Source organism: Centroberyx gerrardi, chromosome 13, assembly GCF_048128805.1.
Source record: "Centroberyx gerrardi isolate f3 chromosome 13, fCenGer3.hap1.cur.20231027, whole genome shotgun sequence".
Taxonomy (NCBI): Eukaryota; Metazoa; Chordata; class Actinopteri; order Beryciformes; family Berycidae; genus Centroberyx; species Centroberyx gerrardi.
Genome location: NC_136009.1, coordinates 8,844,380 through 8,864,236, shown reverse-complemented (window position 1 = coordinate 8,864,236; position 19,857 = coordinate 8,844,380). Strand labels below are relative to the sequence as shown.

The 19,857-nt window shown below is 46.4% G+C and overlaps 2 protein-coding genes across 3 annotated transcripts; both read right to left on the bottom strand.

The window, feature by feature from the left end:
* Nucleotides 1–713: 713 nt before the first annotated feature.
* LOC139913027 (D-serine dehydratase) lies at nucleotides 714–3,669 on the bottom strand. The gene is made up of 9 exons (XM_071900959.2): nucleotides 3,524–3,669; nucleotides 3,256–3,385; nucleotides 2,682–2,832; nucleotides 2,406–2,586; nucleotides 2,175–2,293; nucleotides 1,724–1,850; nucleotides 1,377–1,439; nucleotides 1,178–1,283; nucleotides 714–1,092 (listed from the first exon to the last, which is right to left on the bottom strand). Exons 1-9 carry the CDS (start codon nucleotides 3,667–3,669, stop codon nucleotides 1,003–1,005), a joined length of 1,113 nt encoding a protein of 370 aa, XP_071757060.2. The 3' UTR covers nucleotides 714–1,002.
* A 1,689-nt stretch (nucleotides 3,670–5,358) lies between these two features.
* On the bottom strand, nucleotides 5,359–18,522 carry col6a2 (collagen, type VI, alpha 2). 2 transcript variants are annotated; one of them, XM_078287733.1, is made up of 32 exons: nucleotides 18,331–18,522; nucleotides 16,150–16,241; nucleotides 15,930–16,030; nucleotides 15,378–15,521; nucleotides 14,518–14,880; nucleotides 14,396–14,416; nucleotides 14,227–14,292; nucleotides 14,031–14,129; nucleotides 13,887–13,913; nucleotides 13,724–13,750; nucleotides 13,560–13,604; nucleotides 13,380–13,433; nucleotides 13,209–13,271; nucleotides 13,026–13,088; nucleotides 12,789–12,842; nucleotides 12,664–12,699; nucleotides 12,508–12,570; nucleotides 12,257–12,319; nucleotides 12,086–12,148; nucleotides 11,905–11,967; nucleotides 11,746–11,796; nucleotides 11,566–11,664; nucleotides 11,401–11,463; nucleotides 11,133–11,168; nucleotides 10,981–11,026; nucleotides 10,741–10,893; nucleotides 10,487–10,581; nucleotides 9,470–9,651; nucleotides 9,181–9,359; nucleotides 8,988–9,026; nucleotides 6,800–7,134; nucleotides 5,359–6,408 (listed from the first exon to the last, which is right to left on the bottom strand). In XM_078287733.1, exons 2-32 carry the CDS (start codon nucleotides 16,223–16,225, stop codon nucleotides 6,142–6,144), a joined length of 3,036 nt encoding a protein of 1,011 aa, XP_078143859.1. In that variant the 5' UTR covers nucleotides 16,226–16,241; nucleotides 18,331–18,522; the 3' UTR covers nucleotides 5,359–6,141. The 2 variants fall into 2 exon arrangements, with proteins under 2 accessions (XP_078143859.1, XP_078143861.1); XM_078287735.1 differs by lacking the exons at nucleotides 5,359–6,408; nucleotides 6,800–7,134 and adding an exon at nucleotides 7,155–8,643.
* Nucleotides 18,523–19,857: the final 1,335 nt, after the last annotated feature.

Below are 19,857 nucleotides of genomic sequence, written 5' to 3'. Positions count from 1 at the left end.
CATCAATTTTGGAAGTGTTCTTATGTTAAAAGACTGTGGAAAGATATTCGCAAATTTATAGGCTACTTGATCATGTGTATAATGATTTCTCATTGTGTTGGGAAAGTATAGTATACTGTTTGGTTTCAACAATTTCAATCAGCGAAGAGAAGAGAAGCAACTTTACTTAATATATTTGATAATTCTCATATATAGCAAACCTCTCTTTATTGTTTTTGTCAAAGAATGTGATAAGTACATTGTTACTATAAATACCTCAATGAGAAAGCTGCAAGAACTTAACATCTTATTTACACTGAATCTTTAGTGTTTGAACTATATACAGTAACTATATGCACATATGCTGAAACTTTGCTATTTTTGTCTCTACCATTGATATGTAAATAAGACCACATCTGGATTCTTTCCTGGGTTACATTTTTGTGGATTTGTGGTTTCTGTATACTTGGTGTATACTCATTGTATTCTTGTGCCAGTTAAAAAAGCCAGATGGTTCTTGCTTTTCTGTAAAAGCAATTTCAGTAGGTTGGTCTTCTGACTGAGCTGCTCACATAGAAAATATAAATGGATGATAGTGTACAAAATTAAATGAGGAATATTAAAAGACCAATGCACATTTCTGAAAGAAGTTTATTATGAAGATATGTAGAATACATTATTGGTTAATTCTTAATTTTTTTTCATTTATCCAAGGAAAGTTAATTTTTCTTTGCATTCATACAGTTACACACATTCACACTGGGAGCTTCCCAGTACAACCACAGTCTTCTACTGGTGACTGCTGAGCGGTGCAGGGATTTGAACCGGCAACCTTCCAGTCACAAGCCCACTTCTCTAACCTCTAGTCTACAACAACAGGTAAATAGAGAGTACAAATCTGTAAAATCTTTAATCTGTAAGTGTAAAAAGTTTTTTTATAGGTTCTATGGTATACTTAGTGTCATCTGCTATTATGCACAATTATATTAAGATGTCATACATGTGTGACTGTTGAGGAGCTCTTCACCACCCACGGGTGGGCGTCCACCTGCCCACCAGACGGCCCTCAGACTGGACGTGGTAGACGGGGTGCATCATCGCTGTTGCACACGACTGCAGAAACAAACGCAGAGAGGGTGAGACGGGCGAAAAGACACCGACACAGCAACACTGCGACTGCGACTGCACTTGTACTAACGTGGTAGGGGATCAGTGTGAGCAGAGAGCCCAGGGGGAATCTGCTGTAGTCCAGCGGGCCTGAGACGGGCTCCACTCTGCCGTGCTCCTGGGTCATAGACAGCAACCTGGAGGGAGGGCAGACAGAAACGCCTCTCGTCAGTTTCGTGTTCAGACATCAGTTTTGTATCGGGGCTCGAGGCTGGGCTGGGGAGCATTACTTGAGGTCTGGGTGTCCTTCGATCATAGCGTATCCGGTGGGCAGCTTTCCAGCTCCGTCCAGACTGGGAGGCGTGAGCGACGACAGGTGAACGGTTACGTCAGTGCAAAGGAGAAGAAAGTTTCAATCAGATATTATAACAACACCTCCAGTTGGTGATCATTATGAGGCAAACAGCAGCCGTTAAAAAACCCTATCCTTACATAACTAACATCAGTTTGATTCTACTTACTATGATGTACGCTACGAATTTCTGTCATAAAGATTTCCTTCTGGCTAAAATGGAGAGTAAAGTCTATTCTGCAGATAAAAAGGTGGGGAAACTGGCGGTACTGATGAAAGTAGTACCTGAGTCCAGTCCACCCACAGTCAACCAGCAGCTGGTTCCTGTGAGGACAGTGTCCAATGACTCTGGTCAAAACCCGCACAGCCACGTCCTCCAGACTGCAAGAGCCAATCACAGACTGCTGCACATCTGAAAGAAAAAAAACAACCTTAAAGTCACTATGAAATGAGAAATGACTTTTTCACCTTGTTAGCTAATTCTCCATATCATAATGTACACATATTTGACAAAAAATAACTTTTACATCCTGGAACACAGCCTGTTTTTACTGGTTACTTCATACCAGTTTCTTTTTCCTAACACACCATGGTTGCATACACGTATTGATTTTGGAGGATCCAGAATTTGTGACAGCTCAAGAAGTTGTTTAAAATATCTGTTTTTGTCATCATGCACATTTCAACTGGACACCCACAAACCTACACTAACACAAGCACATGCACATGAACGCACCATAGAAGGCGTAGTTTCCGGGATGCACCTCGCTCAGCTGCGCCATGTCTTTGACTGGATGGCTGCAGGAAGGGGTGGAGCCAATACTGGACTTACAGCTGATGCCGACAGCCTTCAGTCTGGAGGACAACACACCCACAGATGTCCACAGCATGACTCAGTCAAGCCATAACATGACCTATGTGGTTGCATTTGACTGTTTGTGGTGTGTTTTGGTTGCTTTCGCCTTACTTTTCCATGAACTGCAGAGTCAAGGTGGTGGTTTCCCGGGCGACGGCCTGTATTTGCTCCACCCCTCTGCAGTTGTAGGTGTTCCCGCAGTGGGCGTACACTCCTGTCAGCTCCACGCCCTCCGCCTCAGAGACGGCCTGCGCCAGTCTGAGCGCCTCCGGCTCTGAGTGCAGGACGCCCGCTGGAGCACAGAGCAAACAGACGTGTCAGTGCGCGTTTGACCTGCACAGATCGATAAAGAGCATCAGCCGCCGGTGTTGTGGACTCCCTGCCCACCTCTCCCGTTGCCACAGTCCAGTTTGAGCCAGACGTGCCACAGCCGCCCGTCCCGCAGCCGTCTCCTCCTGAGCTGCTCCAGAGCGTCCGGGTGATCCAGCAAAACCTGGAAGAGGCTCAGCCGCTCCGACAGGGCTGCACAGCGCTCCACCTGCACGCACACACACACACACACACACACACACACACACACACACAGGGGTTGGGGCATCAAGGTGTCAAGGGCTCAGTGTGAGGTTTAGGGTGACATGATCCAAGTGATGTAGCTATGTTACTGAGCTTGGGTGTTGGAGTTAGGGTTAGGCAGTATGGACAAAATCAATATCATGATAATCATAAGAATTATTTCGATTTTGATATATAATTATGTGCTAAAATGTGCAAAATCCCATGTCAAATAATCAAATTGATGTTCATTGCATTGAACTGCACGGTAAAATAAAGTGTAATAAAACTCATTTTAATTAGTATTTTCTTTTTCTTAGACAACAGAATTGTGTATCGTGATAACTCGATATTATCGCGATATGATTGTACTGAAAGTCGATAAACGATAATATTGCATCATGAGAACCTTATCAAAGGGAACAGAGTAAGCATAGAGAATGTCGTCAAATCCATGGTCGGCATAGAAACAGGCCTCCGCCAGTGTGGAAACCACTATGCACCTCCGTGATCCACCTGTCATTATATCAGCACACTCACTACACACACACACACACACACACACACACACACACAGACCTTATGAGTATCTGACTTGCATGCATGCATGTATGTGTGTCTGTGTGTCTGTGTGTGTGTGTGTGTGTGTGTGTGTGTGTGTGTGTGTGTGTCCCTACAGAGTCTTGTGGGTCTTCATGTGCGGTCGGAGCTGGACTCCCAGGCTCTGACAGCGCTCCATCATCCTCCGGGCGTTTCTCTTCACAATGTCCACGTCCACCACCAGAGCAGGGGTGCACAGGGCTGTGAGGGGCTCTCCCTCCATGCTGCTGGCACTGGAGCACACACACACACACACACACACACACACACACACACAAAATAATTCTCATGCAATTAAATTCTTGTGCATGACTGATCTCACCTCAATACTGGATCTACGTGCAACACTGACAAAATGTCTCATGTTCCCAAATATGCCTACATAATAGATCGATACTCACGGTTACCTCAACTGTTTTGCAATGCTTGCAAGAGACCTTTGAGCTTTACAAACTAATACTTTTTTTTTTTTTTTTTTTTTTTAACAATTCTCAATTTATACAAACTGATGTGCACCAATCCTCAATAAAATGGAGATTGTAAAAATACATGAATAAGTAATAAATAAAAATAAAACTAACAGGCGTATACACTAGCTATTACAACCTATGTACATACATTCAAGGTTTTACAAATATTCAAATAATAGCTTATTATTTTATGTATTCAGCAAATGCAAATACTTACATTCAATGTTAAACAATGAATATCTCGCTATTGGTCTTTTACTCATTTACATTTACGTATATAATGTTTACCATACCAGGCAGTGATTCTCGCCAAAACCGGGGTCCTGTGAGCAGCTTCGGCATGTAATTTCTACGGTGTCCTTGCGAGATCAAACTGCCTTCCCGTACAGGCAGTCGCTTGTGGACAAAAACGTCTATTTCTTTTCCGTTACCTTCATTACTTGCATCCATCCTGACTGCAGCAACATATTTTTTTATCAGATCAGCAATTTGTTTCATTCTACTGTGATTTATGTAGGTCTAGTTGACTTGAAGCATGCTCATAGACAGCCTATTGTTTCTACTGCATTGGATGACTCGAAATGTTGCTGATGATATGGTGTGACTACACTTAGCTGCATAGCTCAGTTATTTATGGTCACGAAATTACTGATTCAGAAAGTAGATTATGCACTTAGATTAGATTTGTTGGTTTTACTGGTTTGTATTTCTCTGTCCAGCAGAGGGCGCCAGATACATAGACAACTACTTGATGCACATTGTTTCATTAAGAGGAGAGAGACAAGAGACAGAGAGAAGTGTTGTTTATGATGCCCAGATTCCCTCTTCTCTGAGCCGTGAGTGTGTGTGTGTGTGTGTGTGAATCAGATGATTATTTGGGCAGCAGGTTGGCCAAGTAGTTAGAGACATCATCGTTCAACTGGAGGACCTGTGTTCAATTCCCCGTATCAACCAGCCTCCTCCCTGCTGAAGTGTCAGTGAGCAAGACACTGAATCTCTACCAGCTGCTGTTCTGCAGCTGAACCCTGACCTCTGACCTCCCTGCGGAGGAGATAAGAGAATCTCCCTCAAGGGATCAAAATAAAGTAGCAGCACATTACTATGTTGGGGGATAGGGGTTAAAGGTTTAAGTTTATGAGTGTACAAACAATATCTTTGTAATGTTTGTGATGCATTCATTTTTCTTGGAAATAATGAAGATGTATTGCTTTCTAGACAGCTTTCCACGATTAATTAATAAGAGAATTAACTATAAATCACTGTTTGGTGTCACCATACTGTACCTGTGTCATGAGTAAACAGCACCATGTCATTTTTAGGGTCAAAACAGGGTTTTCCAAAAGGGCTGAGAACCACTTCTTTACTGCTTAGGTTACAGAGGTTTAATAACAAACTGCAGATAGATCAGGTACACATGAACATATGCAAACACACAATACATCTTTGGGTTCACCACATTAGGCTTTATTGAACTTCATGTATACAAATTTGTTTCTTTTTGCATGTGTGTCCATGTATGTATGTGTAAGTGTCTGTATGTGAGCATGTGTGTGTGTCTGTGTGTGTATGTCTGTGTGCAATTATTGTGTGGTTGATTATGGGGCCTGTGTGTGTGTGTGTCTAAATGATTGTCTCGTCCCCTGAACAAACTACAGCAATTACAGCTATTACTTGATGTAAAAAGGTTTTCAGAATCGGTAAGACGGCTTTGTTCTGTTTTCTACATTAGCACCTTTAATGTAAATACTGACTTAGTGAGAAAGAGAGAGTGAGAGAGAGAGAGAAAGAGAGAGAGAAAGAGCACTCCTCTGCAAATAAAAACCAATACAAAACAAAAACAAAACAAAAAAAAAATAAAACAAGACCTACAATTTGTCTCCTACACATTCAAATATCCATACACCCCTTCTCTACTTATGAGTGTCTTTGGTTGGAAGTGCTGACCATAGATTTAGAATGAATAGAACGATCTTGTTAAACTCAACGTTGCATGTGTGTGTGTGTGTGTGTGTGTGTGTGAAATCTGCTGGTCCTACATGGAATATTTTGACTGGGGTAAATGAACCTGTACCCATAACAACAGGATGTGTAGCCATCTCAGTGCCTCACATCCAGCAACGACAATGATCATAGCGATTTCGGTGATGCGCGCACACTGAAGGAGCCGGTCCGTCTGTTCATTCTATGGATTCTAACTCTATGGCGTTGAGCTTTGCAGTCCCTCACTAGCATATCCAGCGGACGAAGCGCTCAAAGAACGAGGGCTTGTTCAGCATGGCGTAGTCGTCTCCCCTGAAGATGGCCGACGTGTCCCCTAGCGCCACCTTCCGCAGCACCTCCTGGTCCGTGTCGCTGCCCATGGCGATCACCGTGGGAACGCCCTCCGCCCGCCGCATGGAGGACACGCCCTCCTCCAGGTTCTCGCCGGACGTGATGCCGTCGGTGATGAACACGAACGACACCTCGGCGTTGCGGCGAGCCAAGCGGCTGCCCTGTAACGAAACACACGTGTAATGTTACAGACCCCGTGAAGCGGCATCTTTACTCCCTTGATTTGACGAAACAGGATGTTGGGGGCGGGACATAATGCAGGTGAGGGATCGTTCAAAAGTCTAAACCAATGGAATATGAGTCAGGGAGAGATTTGATGGGAGGGGTGGAGGGGCGGGACTGTTCTAAAGTCTGTGTCGTTTTATTGGTTGGAATTGATATTTATGCTTACTAGTGCAGCATGAGGTCACCAGTAAAGATGCTCTGTTTTCCAGGAAGTAATGGGAGTTCATTTCATGGCGACTTTAAATTCACAGATTACCTGCATACTGAAAATGACAGTAAAACATGACCTGTGTGTGTGTGTGTGTGTGTGTGTGTGTGTGTGTATACCTGTGACATCACCAGGTTGTTGACAGCGTAGATGATGGCGCTGCCCAGAGAGGAAGAGGAGTCCAAGTAGTTCATCGCCGCCAGCGAGTCCGAGATCACCGTCAGGTTGTGCGTGAGCGCGAACTCCACATTCTGCTCCGACTGGCTGCCGTACTGCAGCAGGGCTATGCGGGCGTTCCTCTCGTCCAATTGGCCGTTGGCCAGCGTGAGGCGGCGGGCCACGTTCTCGATGAACTCTTTGGCCCGGCGGTGGTTCTCCAGGCCCATCCTCTCAGAACCGTCCAGGAGGAACACCACATCCACCGGCCGCTGAACACAGCCGGCCACAGCAGGCTCTGGAACCCGCACACGCACACACACAGACGCACACACACACACACACACACACACAGCATTGTAAATCAGACATGGTATTCAGTGAGTTACAGCTTGCACACAGACGCTCGGGGGCCAAAGCCAACAAAAAATAAACAAAGACATAGTTGCATTAATAGTAGTTGCAGCCCAGCTCTTTGATTTCAGCTAAACCTCCTCAGATCAATCGTGGCCACATCAGGACTGTTTCAATTTGCTGTTCCGTTTTATTCTCTTGAGATGAAAACATGAAAACATTCCATTTCATACAAATAAAAGTATTTCACATCAGCAAGTTGCAGTCACAGAGCGTACATGATACAGTAACATATTCACTGGAAACCCGCTCTGCGGTAGTCGTTTCCCTATGAGACATCATGACATCCTACTCTACAAGCCAAGCTACATGCGAAACATGCACCGATCACGGCCACATTTAACTGCTGTTGTAAAACTCCCTTTTTGAAATTACATTTCTATAACATACAATAGTTCCTTCATTGTCAGTGCCAAGGCAATCGAGCAAACATCAACATACACCAGCTTCTGACTCATAGGCAGTATACTGTGACATTCATAAAACCGGAATATTCACCACATGTGAAGGCCTTCTCATACCAACATGAGTCATTCACAGAACAGAAGTAAAGTAATGGCTGTAACCATGGATATGTGCAAAACGGCAAAACAATATCATCGGAGTGAATCAGCGAGTTAGCGGTTCACAGTGGAAATGAGGCTTCGACATTGAGCCACTGTACACAGAGCTGCATGAATGGCTCTATAGACGACTCTGCGTCCAGCGGATGGATGACATCTGTTTTCCATCAGAATGGAAAACGTCCCTCCCCAAGGTGGAGGGGAAGATATATATCATATTTGCTAACAGGCATAGTTTTCTGAGAGACCGTGAGCGCTGTGTGTGTTGTTAATTCAGAAATAATCTAATCAGGAGAGGGAGCTGGGTGAATCCTCGTTTTGAGTTTTGCCCCGTCACATAATTACAAGAAAGGCTGCTCTGAAAGCTTAATAAAACAGGGCCAGCTTGATATCATGCTATCCTATTGCATCAGCCCAGGGGTAAAATGTACACTCAGACATACAAAAGTGCCTAGTTTGAATAATATGTCCAGCAGTAAGCTTATTAGCTATTGGCATCCATAAGGAATGTAACAGCGAGGTAGCATGGTTAGCATGTTAGCATTAGCAGAGTCCTAAGGCTTTCTCCGGGTCGCCCATAATGTCTCCGTAGACGTATTTGAAGGAATCGATGAACAGCCGGGTCCATTGCTGCCTGTCCCCTCCCTGGGCCAGCTTGGCTCTCTGGGCTGTGTAGGCCATGGTTGCCACGCCAACCCCGTACTGCTGCTCGCTCAGGCCGTTCAGCAGGCTGGCCACACCCTCCAAAGAGGTGGGGACCAACGAGGGGCTGCCTTCCTCGGCCAGCGGCTTCCAGGGGGGAGGGGCTTGCCCCGCGCTGACGCCCCCTCCTGCAACAAGTGGGCGGAACAACATTGTGGGCGGGGTCCCACAAACACGACGCATCAAAACATCCAGAAAAGATGCAGCTAAAATGGCCCGAAGGTACACGGAGTTGCACTGAATGGGGGTACAGGTCTGGTGTTGTATTGGCTTTACAGCCACATGAATTATTCGCACAGGTATAGTTTTGGAACTGTGTAAAAAGCCCAGCCGAACCACATCTTGTCTAAACCGTGACAATCATGAATAGCTAGGTGGCGGCCAGCCGGGCCTGAAGGCTGAATCGGCATGTAAAAACTTGAAGAGGACACCGAGTTAAACTGATACGATGCATAAGGGATTCGAATCTTACCTGATTTACATGGGAGATCAGGACACACGATGACGGGATCTGGAGCGAAGACAGAGAGAGAATGTTAGAGAAATGGGACAAAGACCAAAAGCCGTTCACCTGCTCCTCATAGTTCAGTATACGAATATTTATGTGAACATCATGTGTGCCTACCTAAGTGTATAGGTGTGTGTGTGTGTGTGTGTGTGTGTACCTGGGCACAGCACGGTCTCGATCTTGTCGATGAACTCCTCGGCCACCAGGTCGGCGAAGCGCTTCATGCCAAGCACCCTGCCGTCCTTCTGGCAGGCGATGCTCTTCAGACTCTCATTCTCCTCAATCTGGTCGAACATGTCTCCGATACCGATGGCGCTCACATCCACGCTGGGATCACTGCACGCACACACACACACACACACACACACACACAGACAAATATGAGCAATGAGGTAAAACTTTCTTTTTTTTCCCCCTCCCACATAAGACAATCCTAAATCAGGCACCTGCAGAGGTAGGTGAGCAGCGAGTCGTCGTCTCTGGGGTCGAAGCGTCCGTCGGTGATGACGACCACCGTGACGTTGGCCTTGGCCCGGCGGCTGTCCCTGATCAGGTTGTCGTAGGCGTACTTCAGGGCGGACGGGGTCCACGTGCCTCCGGCGATCCACTCCAAACGCTTCACCGAATCCTAATTGGAGGACAAGGCAGCATGTGAGTGCTATGCAGGAGTAGCGTTTAGTTTAGGGTGTTAGTTTAGGTGTAATATGGATGAGTGTGGTGTGATGTAGTGGTACGTAAAAAGGTGATTTAGATTCTTTAAAGTAGCCGCCCTTTGCCTTGATGGAAAGGCAAATTCTTTGGGAAGAAATTCATACGTCAACTTCACTATTTATATTTGTCTAAGAAATTAATTTCAAGCATTTAAGCATTTAGATCAAAATGGCTTTAAGATATAAAAAAGCCTAAAACATAGTACATTCAATCAGGTGTGTCCAAACTTTTGACTGATAGTGTATATTTGCAGAATAGTATTGATTCATGTTACATTACTATGTAACTTACAAGATGGGCAAACTGAATTTAGGTGGGTTTACCCTCCATTGCAACCATGATGCTATGTATTGGTAAATGCCTATAGGGAGATGCACCCGTATGCATCTGTGTTCATGTGTGTGTATGCTCATGCATATTGCGCAGTGAGGTAATGACTGTCAGCTGGTGTGAGCAGACAGCACATCTGGAGTCAAGGAGGGAAAGATGAAAAAGAAGAGGAGGAAGGATGGAGTAAATGAGTGGCTCATCAGAGGTTTATGGTAACAGCTCATTTGTTTGTCCTTAAAGTATTTGACATGCGGCGGCTGCAGATCTGAGCCGAAATTAATTAAGAAACGTGGAGATTCTGTATTACTCCCACACATACACACACACACACACAGATAAAGAACGGATAGCTCCTTTCAACCACACTGTAAATAATCTTCAGAGCAGACACTTAAGTGTGTGTGTGTGTGTGTGTGAGACACCTTGAAAGCAGACAGTGAGTCAATCTTGGGGTCGTTGAGGCGGATGGCCTGGAAGGTTCCACTGTGACTGTACTGGACAACTCCCACTCTTGTACCTGAGAATAAAAACACACTTTGTTACACATGCTCAAGACAGCGTTAGTCCACTAGAAGAATCTCAGCGCCTTGAAATACCATCATCATCATGCACATTCCTAACAAACAAAACCACAGAAGGCAGCAACACAAGTGTATGAGCATGTCAGTTCGTCTACCTGTCTCTGAGTTGGGGTCTTTGGCGATGGATCCCAGCCTGTTGATGGTGTTGATGACAAAGTTCTTCTCCAGGGTGAAGTTGGTCAGACCCACCGACTCCGAGCTGTCGATCACGAACACGATGTCCAGGGCTCCGCACCGCTTCTCACAGTCTGCACACAGAAACACACACTTTAACGACCTTTTAAGCCTCGCAGAGCACGTTTAGATCATGATGGTAATGCGCTGATCCAACCCACCGCAGCAGCCGCACGTCTCCCTGATGTAGTTCATGACGTCGCACTCCTACAATCACAAAACAAAAACACACAACATCACATCCACAGCTCTATCGGTCTGCATTTCTCTTTATGTGCCAATGCCAGTCGAATTAGAGATGAAACGCTCTTACGGTGAGGCCGGGATCTCCCTCGGGGCCGGGGTCTCCCTGTAGAGGAAGAGGCAAAACCACATCATATCCTGCTACTCACATTAAAAGCCTAATTCAATGTCTGGTTTGTGACAGTCAGCGGATATTGCTAGTTTGCATGCAAACAAACAAGAAAACATCAGCTTGTCTTATGTCTGGGTTTGCCACAGGTTTATTTGTGTCAAGTCTGGGGGGAAAAGCGCCTGTGTGTGTGTGTGTGTGTGTGTGTGTGTGTGTGACAGATGCTTACGTCACGTCCGCCCTCTCCTCTTGGTCCTCTCTGGCCAGGTTCACCCTGAGGCCCAGGATCACCCTGTCGCACGCAGAGAAATCAGAAACATATCACATAACTGCTGCGTATGCACACCCGTACCTCCAGCAACGGGGGAACGTCCAACAGTAAGGCGTCACTCACCGACTCTCCCGGAGTCCCATTCTCTCCAGGCCCTCCCTTCTGACCGCAGTCCCCCCTGCTGCCGCGAGGTCCGCGGTTGCCCTTCTCTCCTCTCTCGCCCTGCGGAAAGAGAGCAAGTCGGTCAAGTGTGTTGATCCAGCCGGCTGTTTTCTAAGGAGACGGAGTGTGTGTTTTCGTTACCGACGGTCCTCTTGGTCCCGGATAACTGAAGCCAGGTCTTCCGGGGTCGCCCTGAATCGAGAAGAAATAAAGTCAGAGAGGCAGACACTAGAGACCTGCACACAGACAGACAAACACGCTAACACACACACACACACACACACACACAGATATGCATACCTTTGGTCCACCTGTCCCAGACTCGCCTCTTGGTCCAGAATCACCGGAGTCACCTCGGGTTCCCTACGACACAAACAAATAATCGGGCATTTTTGATATGAGGTTGTTTGAACTGGATTTAAGACATGTAAACTACTCTAAACGGACACGCACAACCTTAGCGAAGTGACCTTTGACCTACATTTCTCCCAGCGTCGCCCACTGTCCCCGGTGGGCCTCTGGGGCCCGGCAGGCCGTTGTCTCCCTGTACAGAACAGACAGAGTTTAGGACAAATTAAAGAGAGGAGTTCAAGTGTGTAAGGGTATACGCATAAATACAAAGAGTTTGTAGTGATGATAGAGTTCTCCTCACCTTTGTTCCCTTGTTTCCTGATTCACCTGGAAGTCCTCTCAAGCCCTCTGGCCCCATTTCACCCTGAAACACAAAAGCAGGTGATGTAGGTGAGTCTGAGAGATGAAATCGAAGGCCAATGTCATTCCCAGAGCCCCCTAGTGGTGGAGTGATGTGTCACTATGAAACCTGGCGTGAGAGAAACAATACGAGCCAAGCCAAATAGTTCATTAAGGAGATGTGGTTCGCAGTCGTGTCCATGGAAATGATACCTTGTCGCCTTTAGTTCCGTCTGGTCCTTCAGCGCCCTTTGGCCCAAAGTCTCCTCGTCTCCCCTAGAACAGAAAGCCGTCAGATAACAGTAAGTCAATGCGGATACATGCATGTAGGGGATCATGGTGGTATTTGGGTAAATCAGATGTTCTCACCGGCTCTCCTTTGACTCCTGGGGATCCAGCGGTTCCCTAAGAAAAACAACACACAGGTGAGCCGCCATGTGTAGGTTTGTCATGTATTTTGGTCTGGCGGGGATGAAATGAGAAATGAGTCTTACTTGGCCTCCTTTCTGTCCAGGCAGGCCAGGTGAGCCAGAACTTCCCCTCTCTCCCTGTGGAAGAGACAGCAGAGGTTAAGCTTTCACCTCCGATGCGTTAACATTTCACTTTACCTCTGAAACTGTATGTCTCTCACTCTGTCATTGACCTTATACAGTATCCAGTATCTCTTTATTCTGATTGGCTGGGACCAAAGTCAGAAAGTAGTACTTAAGTTGTGTGACTTTCTGCTTTACCTTTGGTCCGGACTCGCCGCCGGGGCCAGGTGGACCTGACCGTCCTGGGCGACCGGGATCTCCCTAGAGACAGCACACACACACACACACACACACACACACACACACACACACAGTCAGAGTTAAACCACAGGCTGAGCAACCGATAGCGTTATAACTGGAGGGTGACTGTATTTCGTGTACCTCCTCTCCATCAGCGCCAGGGAGACCACTTCCACCGACGTCACCGGGGTGACCGTCAGGACCCTGCAACACATCACACACACACACACACACACACACACACCATAAATAGGCCATAACACAACTAAATGTGGATGTACTAACAATGTTAAAATGTGTTGAGCATCATACTCTGTCGCCTGGGTCTCCTTTGCAACCTGGAGCGCCGATCCGTCCAATTTTACCCTGGGAAGAAGAAGAGAAAGAAAACAAAAATGTAACCACAAATGAAAAGCGTCCCATGATACTGGAGTGCGAGTTTCATTTGAAAATGAGATATCCACCATATGAAAAAACATATATGGCTCCTACCTTCTGTCCATCAGTCCCGTTGCGTCCTGCGAGGCCAGCCACGCCCTAACGAGAGAGAGATGAGGTCAGAGGTCAATCAGAGGAGAAAGACCAATCACAATCCGGAATGAGTGACGACTAACAGACCGGGTTAGTCAATAAAGCAAGATTACAGGAAGACCTACCTTCTTCCCCTCGGTTCCGATCTCTCCCTGTGGGCAGACGAAAGATAACGTCATTTTGTGTACAGTGTCATCGATAATCTAAAATCAATCGCTACTTATCCATATTCATAAATCAATAGCCATATAGAATAATTCAATCCAAACAAACACACTGCCACCTCACCTTGTCGCCTCTAAGACCTGGCTCTCCCTACAGAGAGGAAAAAAGGAGGAGAACATCGTCAGTTATTACCATGTAGAAACAAACAAAATTACCATGCGACATATCGCAATGAATGATGGGATAAGTGAATGTGTGGAGTCTCACTTTGACACCGGGCTGACCGATGGGACCCTCGATACCGGGGTCTCCTGGGCGACCCCTCTCTCCTTTCAGACCCGGGTCTCCATTGTCTCCTTTAGCTCCCTGCAATCAACAAGTCAAATGGTGTGAGGATGAAGGCGGTTGGCATGTAAATCTCCCTGTGTGTGTGTGTGTGTGTGTGTGTGTGGTTAAGACTCACTTTCTGCCCCCTGTGGCCTTTTGGACCGTCAGGCCCTGGTGTCTCCAGGCAGGACACTTTGTAACACTGTATGGGAAACAGAGAGAAACTGTCAGTGACAACATCATCCGAAACACCCAACATTTGCTCCATTATATCGCCGATCGTTCAGTTCTGTCTGCCATCTTACCTCTACGTACGCCATGTGGATCTGTGAACGGAAACGAGACAGAAGCGTAAGAGAAAACAAGCCACCAAACACCATTAAGACAACTGAGTGTGTTCTCTAGTGTGTGTGTGTGTGTGTGTTACCATGGAGTTGATGATGCGGTCGATGGTGTCGTCCTGGATGACGGCTCGGCCCTGGCTCAGGTCCACGGCCAGGAAGTCCCTCCTGTAGACGGAGGCCGGCGAGCTGGCGATCTCCCTCAGTCCCGTCTCGTCCACGTTCTTGGACGCCGCCACCACGAACATGCGGATGTCCTCCTCGCGCGCCCTCTCCGCCGCCACCTTGATGCCAAAGCACGGGCTTGCCGTCACGTGGCCGTCGGTGATGACCACGGCGAAGCGGAGGGCTTTAGGGTCGGAGGGGGCGCGCAGCATCTCCTTGGTCATGTCGACGAGGGCGCAGTCGATGTGGGTGCCCTTACCCAGGTAGCGGATTCCCTTGACGGCCTGCAAACAGCAGCAACAACAAGTCAATGGAGGGTTTTTAAACAGGCAAGTCATTGCTGTTTGGATGTTTTCGAAATTAAAGGTGCGCTAGGATTGAAACTGTCTCCTAAACAGCAACGAGTGAGCGCTCCGTGTTTGAAGACGTCACATTTCTGGGTGTTGAAGTTCGAAATCTTTCATTCCATTTAGAGCATTTAGTGCTGCTAACATGTGAAGTTGCGTAGTGCCACTTTAACCAATATTTCACTTGGATCCAATTGCCTATTTCCCAGATCAAGGTCAAAGTCATGAAATACCTTTGTGACCCTCCAACAGAAAAAGCAATCTGAAAAATTGAAACTGAAAAACAATTTAAAGCATAGTAGAAGCCATTGCCCTTGATCACCTGGTTAGCAAAATAAATGAGTTAGCATCGCTGGAGAGTGTGTGTGTGTGTGTGTGTGTGTGTGTGTGTGTGAGTGTGTGTGTGTGTGAGTGTGTGTTTGTGTGTTACCCACGCTGATGAAGGCATCCTTGCCTCCGATGGGGGCGAACACCTCTCGTCTCTGGGAGAAGTGCAGTCCACCGATGGCCCAGCGGATCTGAACGACGCCCCTGTACTCCTTGTCTTCTAGACGCTCCGCAAAACGCTCCGTGAAGAGCTGCAACACACACACACACACACATGACATGACATGACATGACATGACTATAGGTGCACTCAACTTGGGCAAACTGTCAGGTCAGGTGGTATAGCGTTAAAAATAATGACACTACAATAATAATACAATATGTATTAGGGAACACACATTAACTATTAAATATGGGTTTTCCCTCAATAGTTTAATAATTTCCCTCAATAATATGTGATACTGGCACCTTATAGGCCCCAAATAGTGCAGAATAAGGTGATAATAAGTAGATGGTAATGACTAATAATGGACCAATACACTACTAATATGCATGTTAATAAGCTGCTTATGAATACTTAATATGTGTTCCCTAATCTAAAGTGTTACCAACAATACTATTCTGTGCTGAGGGTGAAATAGTGAAGATGAAGTAGGAACCTTGATGCTCTCCACCAGCGAGCCGGGCGGCGGCTCCTGCATGGCGATGGTCTCAGATGTGTCGATGGTGAAGTACACGTTGATGGGACACTCGTGCTGCTCTGGAGGCAACACAAACACCCACACATGAAACATGTGAAAACTCCAAAATCAGTAAAATGAGATGTTGCACTGTATTTATGGGTGTGAAGCAGCTAGGGTTCAGGTTCACAGCACTCACGGTTGCACTGTGTGGTTTGGGCGTGAGTCAGCGCTCCGAAAAGGAAGCACAGTGCGACGACCTCTAACCCCAGCATCTTCCTCTGCTCCTGTCTGACAGTATGGAGGCACAACACACACCCGAGTCAACAGTCTGTTTCTTTCTTTTCTTTCCTTCTTTCTGATCTTGCTGTCCATCATTTCGTCATTTCACCCTTTCTCAAAATCAGAAAACTGAGGGGAGGAATCATGAAAACGCAAAAGAAAAAAAAACGAGCAAAGGAAAGGAATAAAGGAAATGTAGAGAAATGTATTCTGATAGAAAAGTCAACACACAAAGAAAAAGAGGGCCCTATTTAAAACAACCAGCACTGTAATAAATGTAGTGTTGGTTAGTTGACTGGCAAAGTCATGCCCAAAAAGACTGGAGAAGAAAGTGTATGCCATGTTCCCGCCTCTAGTAAAAAAAAAAAAAAAAAAAAAAAAAAAAAAGGGAAAAAATAGCTCATTTTCATTTTTTCATGATGTTGAAGATTCAGTTAAAATTCTACTTGTGACTCCATCTAGATTCGACACCCGGTATCAGTTTGAGTGAACTGTAACAACTGCAGGCCATGTTGCCCAGGGGAGCAAAATGGCTGCCATACAGTTATGTAATACGCTTGAAAGCATCATACCAGTTGAACATGGCTCTTCTCTTTTGTTTTTAAGCGACAAATGATGGAAAAAACAGTAGCTGGAAGAAGTGAATGACCTCAACAAACTATCACATACATTAAGGGCTATTCATATGGAAAACTGGATGCAGGCCTCAAAACACCAGTTTACATAGCTGTAACCTGTTAGGCAAATACTAGAATATCACAAAATAAAAGTAAGTAGATCCACTGAGTCTATTGAGGAATACACTGTTGGAGCAAATGGACCTTGCAAGCCTGAGGCTAACTTCAGACTGATTAAAGGAACTAACTGTGTATCTTAAACATAGAAACTGAACAATCATCTCACCTTTCCAAAAAGATGGAAAAATCACAGAAATGTTGCTTACATAAAAATGAGCAGGCCCTGGCTATCTTTGTTTAGGCAGTGGGAAGCGGGCTGCTGACCATATGAATAAGCCTCACATGTTTTTTTAAACCGCAAGGTCCCAGATTTCACAAGGCCTTGGTCTGCTGCTTCTGTCCCTCACGGCCTCTCCAGCACTGGGAGGGAGACATCAACATACAGCAGGCCTACTGCCTATCCATCATGGCGATGGATAGGCATCCATACATGTACATCCATTCAAAAGGCCTCAACTGTGCAGGTGTCCTGCAGTGGGTCATCTTCGGCAGCTGATGCCCACCAACTGGCCTCAGTCTACTCCTGCACTGCAAAAAAATCTCCATCTCCACAAGTGATTTAGTCTAGTATTGAGTGTTAAAGGATTATTTTTCTTAAAACAAGTGAAAAAATCTGCCACTGGGGTAAGATAATTTGACTGTTTTTCCAGTGCAAATGAACTTGTTTCAAGAATTTTCTAGAATCACGTAACATCTCACCAGTGCAGTATCCTGCCTTATTCTGCCTTGTTTGTTGATATTATAACTTTCAAGAAAATTCTCGAAGCAGGTGAAACCGCATTGGAAGCAACTGAAATTATAATTTTCCACTTGCTTTAAGGAAAACATGACTTTAGGACTCAATTCCGGACTGAATGGCTTCTTCCTGTAAGATGGACATTTTTGCAGTGTGCCCACCAACCAGCAGACCCTGAGCCGCACGCTCTGCTGTGGCTCCCTCTAGCGGACAGACACAGCTACTGCCCGGCAGGCTGCAGAGCGGGGGGAGTCGGTCCAGCGCCTGGTCCCACTCCTCTCCCACTGCCCAGGCCAGGGGGGCGAGGGGGGATTCTCATAAGTTCTCATCATTGCACAGGTAAATATCATGCAAAAAACACACTGAGATAACAACGCTACTGATAAAGCCTTTGCCCATTTTAGGCTAATTTTTCTTAAGACAATGCCTACTACAACTGTGGATTTCAAAGCTTTAGCATGTCCAAGGTTTCTTCACGCTGCACTTTCGCTTAACTGAGAGAACAACCTTTCTGTTAACGAGAATAACTTGCAAGAGAGAGAGAGGAGACAGAGAGAGAGAGGGAGGGAGAGAGAGAGAGAGACACTGGCATATTGCTGTGCGTTAAAAGTCCTGCTTAGCTTACCCGAACTCTTTCGAACAACTTGAAAACTTTCTCAACAGCTTGACGGATCCCCTGTAGATCACCTCCTCATCTCAGAAGGAAGGGAAGGCGAGAAAGAAAAAATGAGGTAAGGGAGGAGGAAAAAATTGGGAAAATAAAGCCCTGGATGCGCGTTGACTTTCCGCAGAAGACCCGTCCGCTCGCTCTTCTGTCCCGGTCCAGCCCCAGCAGACGAGCTGTGATCCCTCCTCCCCTCCTGGTACGCGCACCCCCAGTGCCCGCCGCTGTCCGCTTGGAGGCGCCGTGGGTCCACAGGAGCACGCGCGGGGCCCTGTACGACGTTATCGTTGCCATGTACCTATAAAGTGGGATGCCAAAGCGCAGTTAGGACACCCCCCCCCCCCCCCCCCACCCCCACCCCCTCAACCCAAAGTATCACAAACAGGTTGTAATGTCCGTTTAGCATTAGGAGATATGGCAATTTTATAGCCGTGCCCCTCAGCGCAACACATGGCGCGAGCTTGGGGACGCTCGCCGCGCTTTCATGTCCCTGATCTCGAGCGCTTTGGCTGATTTTACTGGTAATCTAACACACGTGGTGATTCACAATGAAATAGAACTGGATAACAAAAACGCATATATAGCCCACCATCGAGCCCCCCATCTCTCTCTCTCTCTCTCTCTCTCTCTCTCTCTCTCTCTCTCTCTCTCTCTCTCACACACACACACACACACACACACACACACACACAAACTGCACCGTTTCGTGTCTGGTTGCAATTTGCAGGCAGAGTGAGAGGAGTTTACACTCGGGGTAAACACCGAGCGACTCTCTGCGAGCCTGCTCCCCATGTTTATATGTGCATTTAGGTGCTTCAACGGCAGTATAAGCGCGTGCACGCTCGTGTGTGTATGCGTGTGTGTGGTCTCCCTCATAAACGACCATGCACATGACAGCCTGTGTACAGGCGGAGTGTATTCCATGTCGGTGATGTGATGCCGATCATGTCTCGTGCTGCCGCAGCTGCAGCCACTCTGGTTTCACATGTGTGTTTATGCCTGATTGTGATGGACTGTGATGTGGCTGCAACAAGACTGCCAATCCATTAAAGCGGCAACACCGCCACTAATGCGTTATCCAGCCCAGAACACAGGCCTGAACACGAAGAACAAGCATTTACATCCCAGTCCACGTCCGTTACATGATATTCTTTGAGGAGCTTTGGGGAGATGAAGAGGTCACAGCGGGTTAGTTGGGTATGGGCGCTTTATGTGTGTGAGCCCAAATGTGAGTGAGCCCAAATGTGATCTTGATTGTTGTATCTTTATAATGGGAAGCAACCATCAAGCAAAAAGCTAGAAATCTACTGTATTTGTAAACCATATCTAAAACAAAAATCACTTTAAGGGAGCATTCAGGACCAATTTTGCCTCTTAACTGACAGCTGAGTGAGTTTTGATGATCTAAATCTATTAATTTATCACACTGACCAAAAAATAACATCTTGACACTCACCAGCCATTGCTTCTTGTCCTTTTAGAAATGTA

Bases quoted from the DNA above. Each gene is read 5' to 3' on its own strand.
- col6a2 (XM_078287733.1), bottom strand. From the start codon at position 16,225: ATGCTGGGGTTAGAGGTCGTCGCACTGTGCTTCCTTTTCGGAGCGCTG. The intron at 11,027-11,132 runs GTAAGAGCGTTT...TTGTGATTGTAG, and splicing joins AGGGAGATCCCGGCCTCACC to GAGTGCGACGTCATGAACTA. The intron at 7,135-8,987 runs GTAAGATTCGAA...TGCGGGTTCCAG, and splicing joins TGATCTCCCATGTAAATCAG to AGCCTGCTGTGGCCGGCTGT.
- LOC139913027 (XM_071900959.2), bottom strand. From the start codon at position 3,669: ATGGAGGGAGAGCCCCTCACAGCCCTGTGCACCCCTGCTCTGGTGGTG. The intron at 2,587-2,681 runs GTGGGCAGGGAG...TCTGTGCTCCAG, and splicing joins GGACTGTGGCAACGGGAGAG to CGGGCGTCCTGCACTCAGAG. The intron at 1,440-1,723 runs GTACTACTTTCA...CACGCCTCCCAG, and splicing joins TGTGGGTGGACTGGACTCAG to TCTGGACGGAGCTGGAAAGC.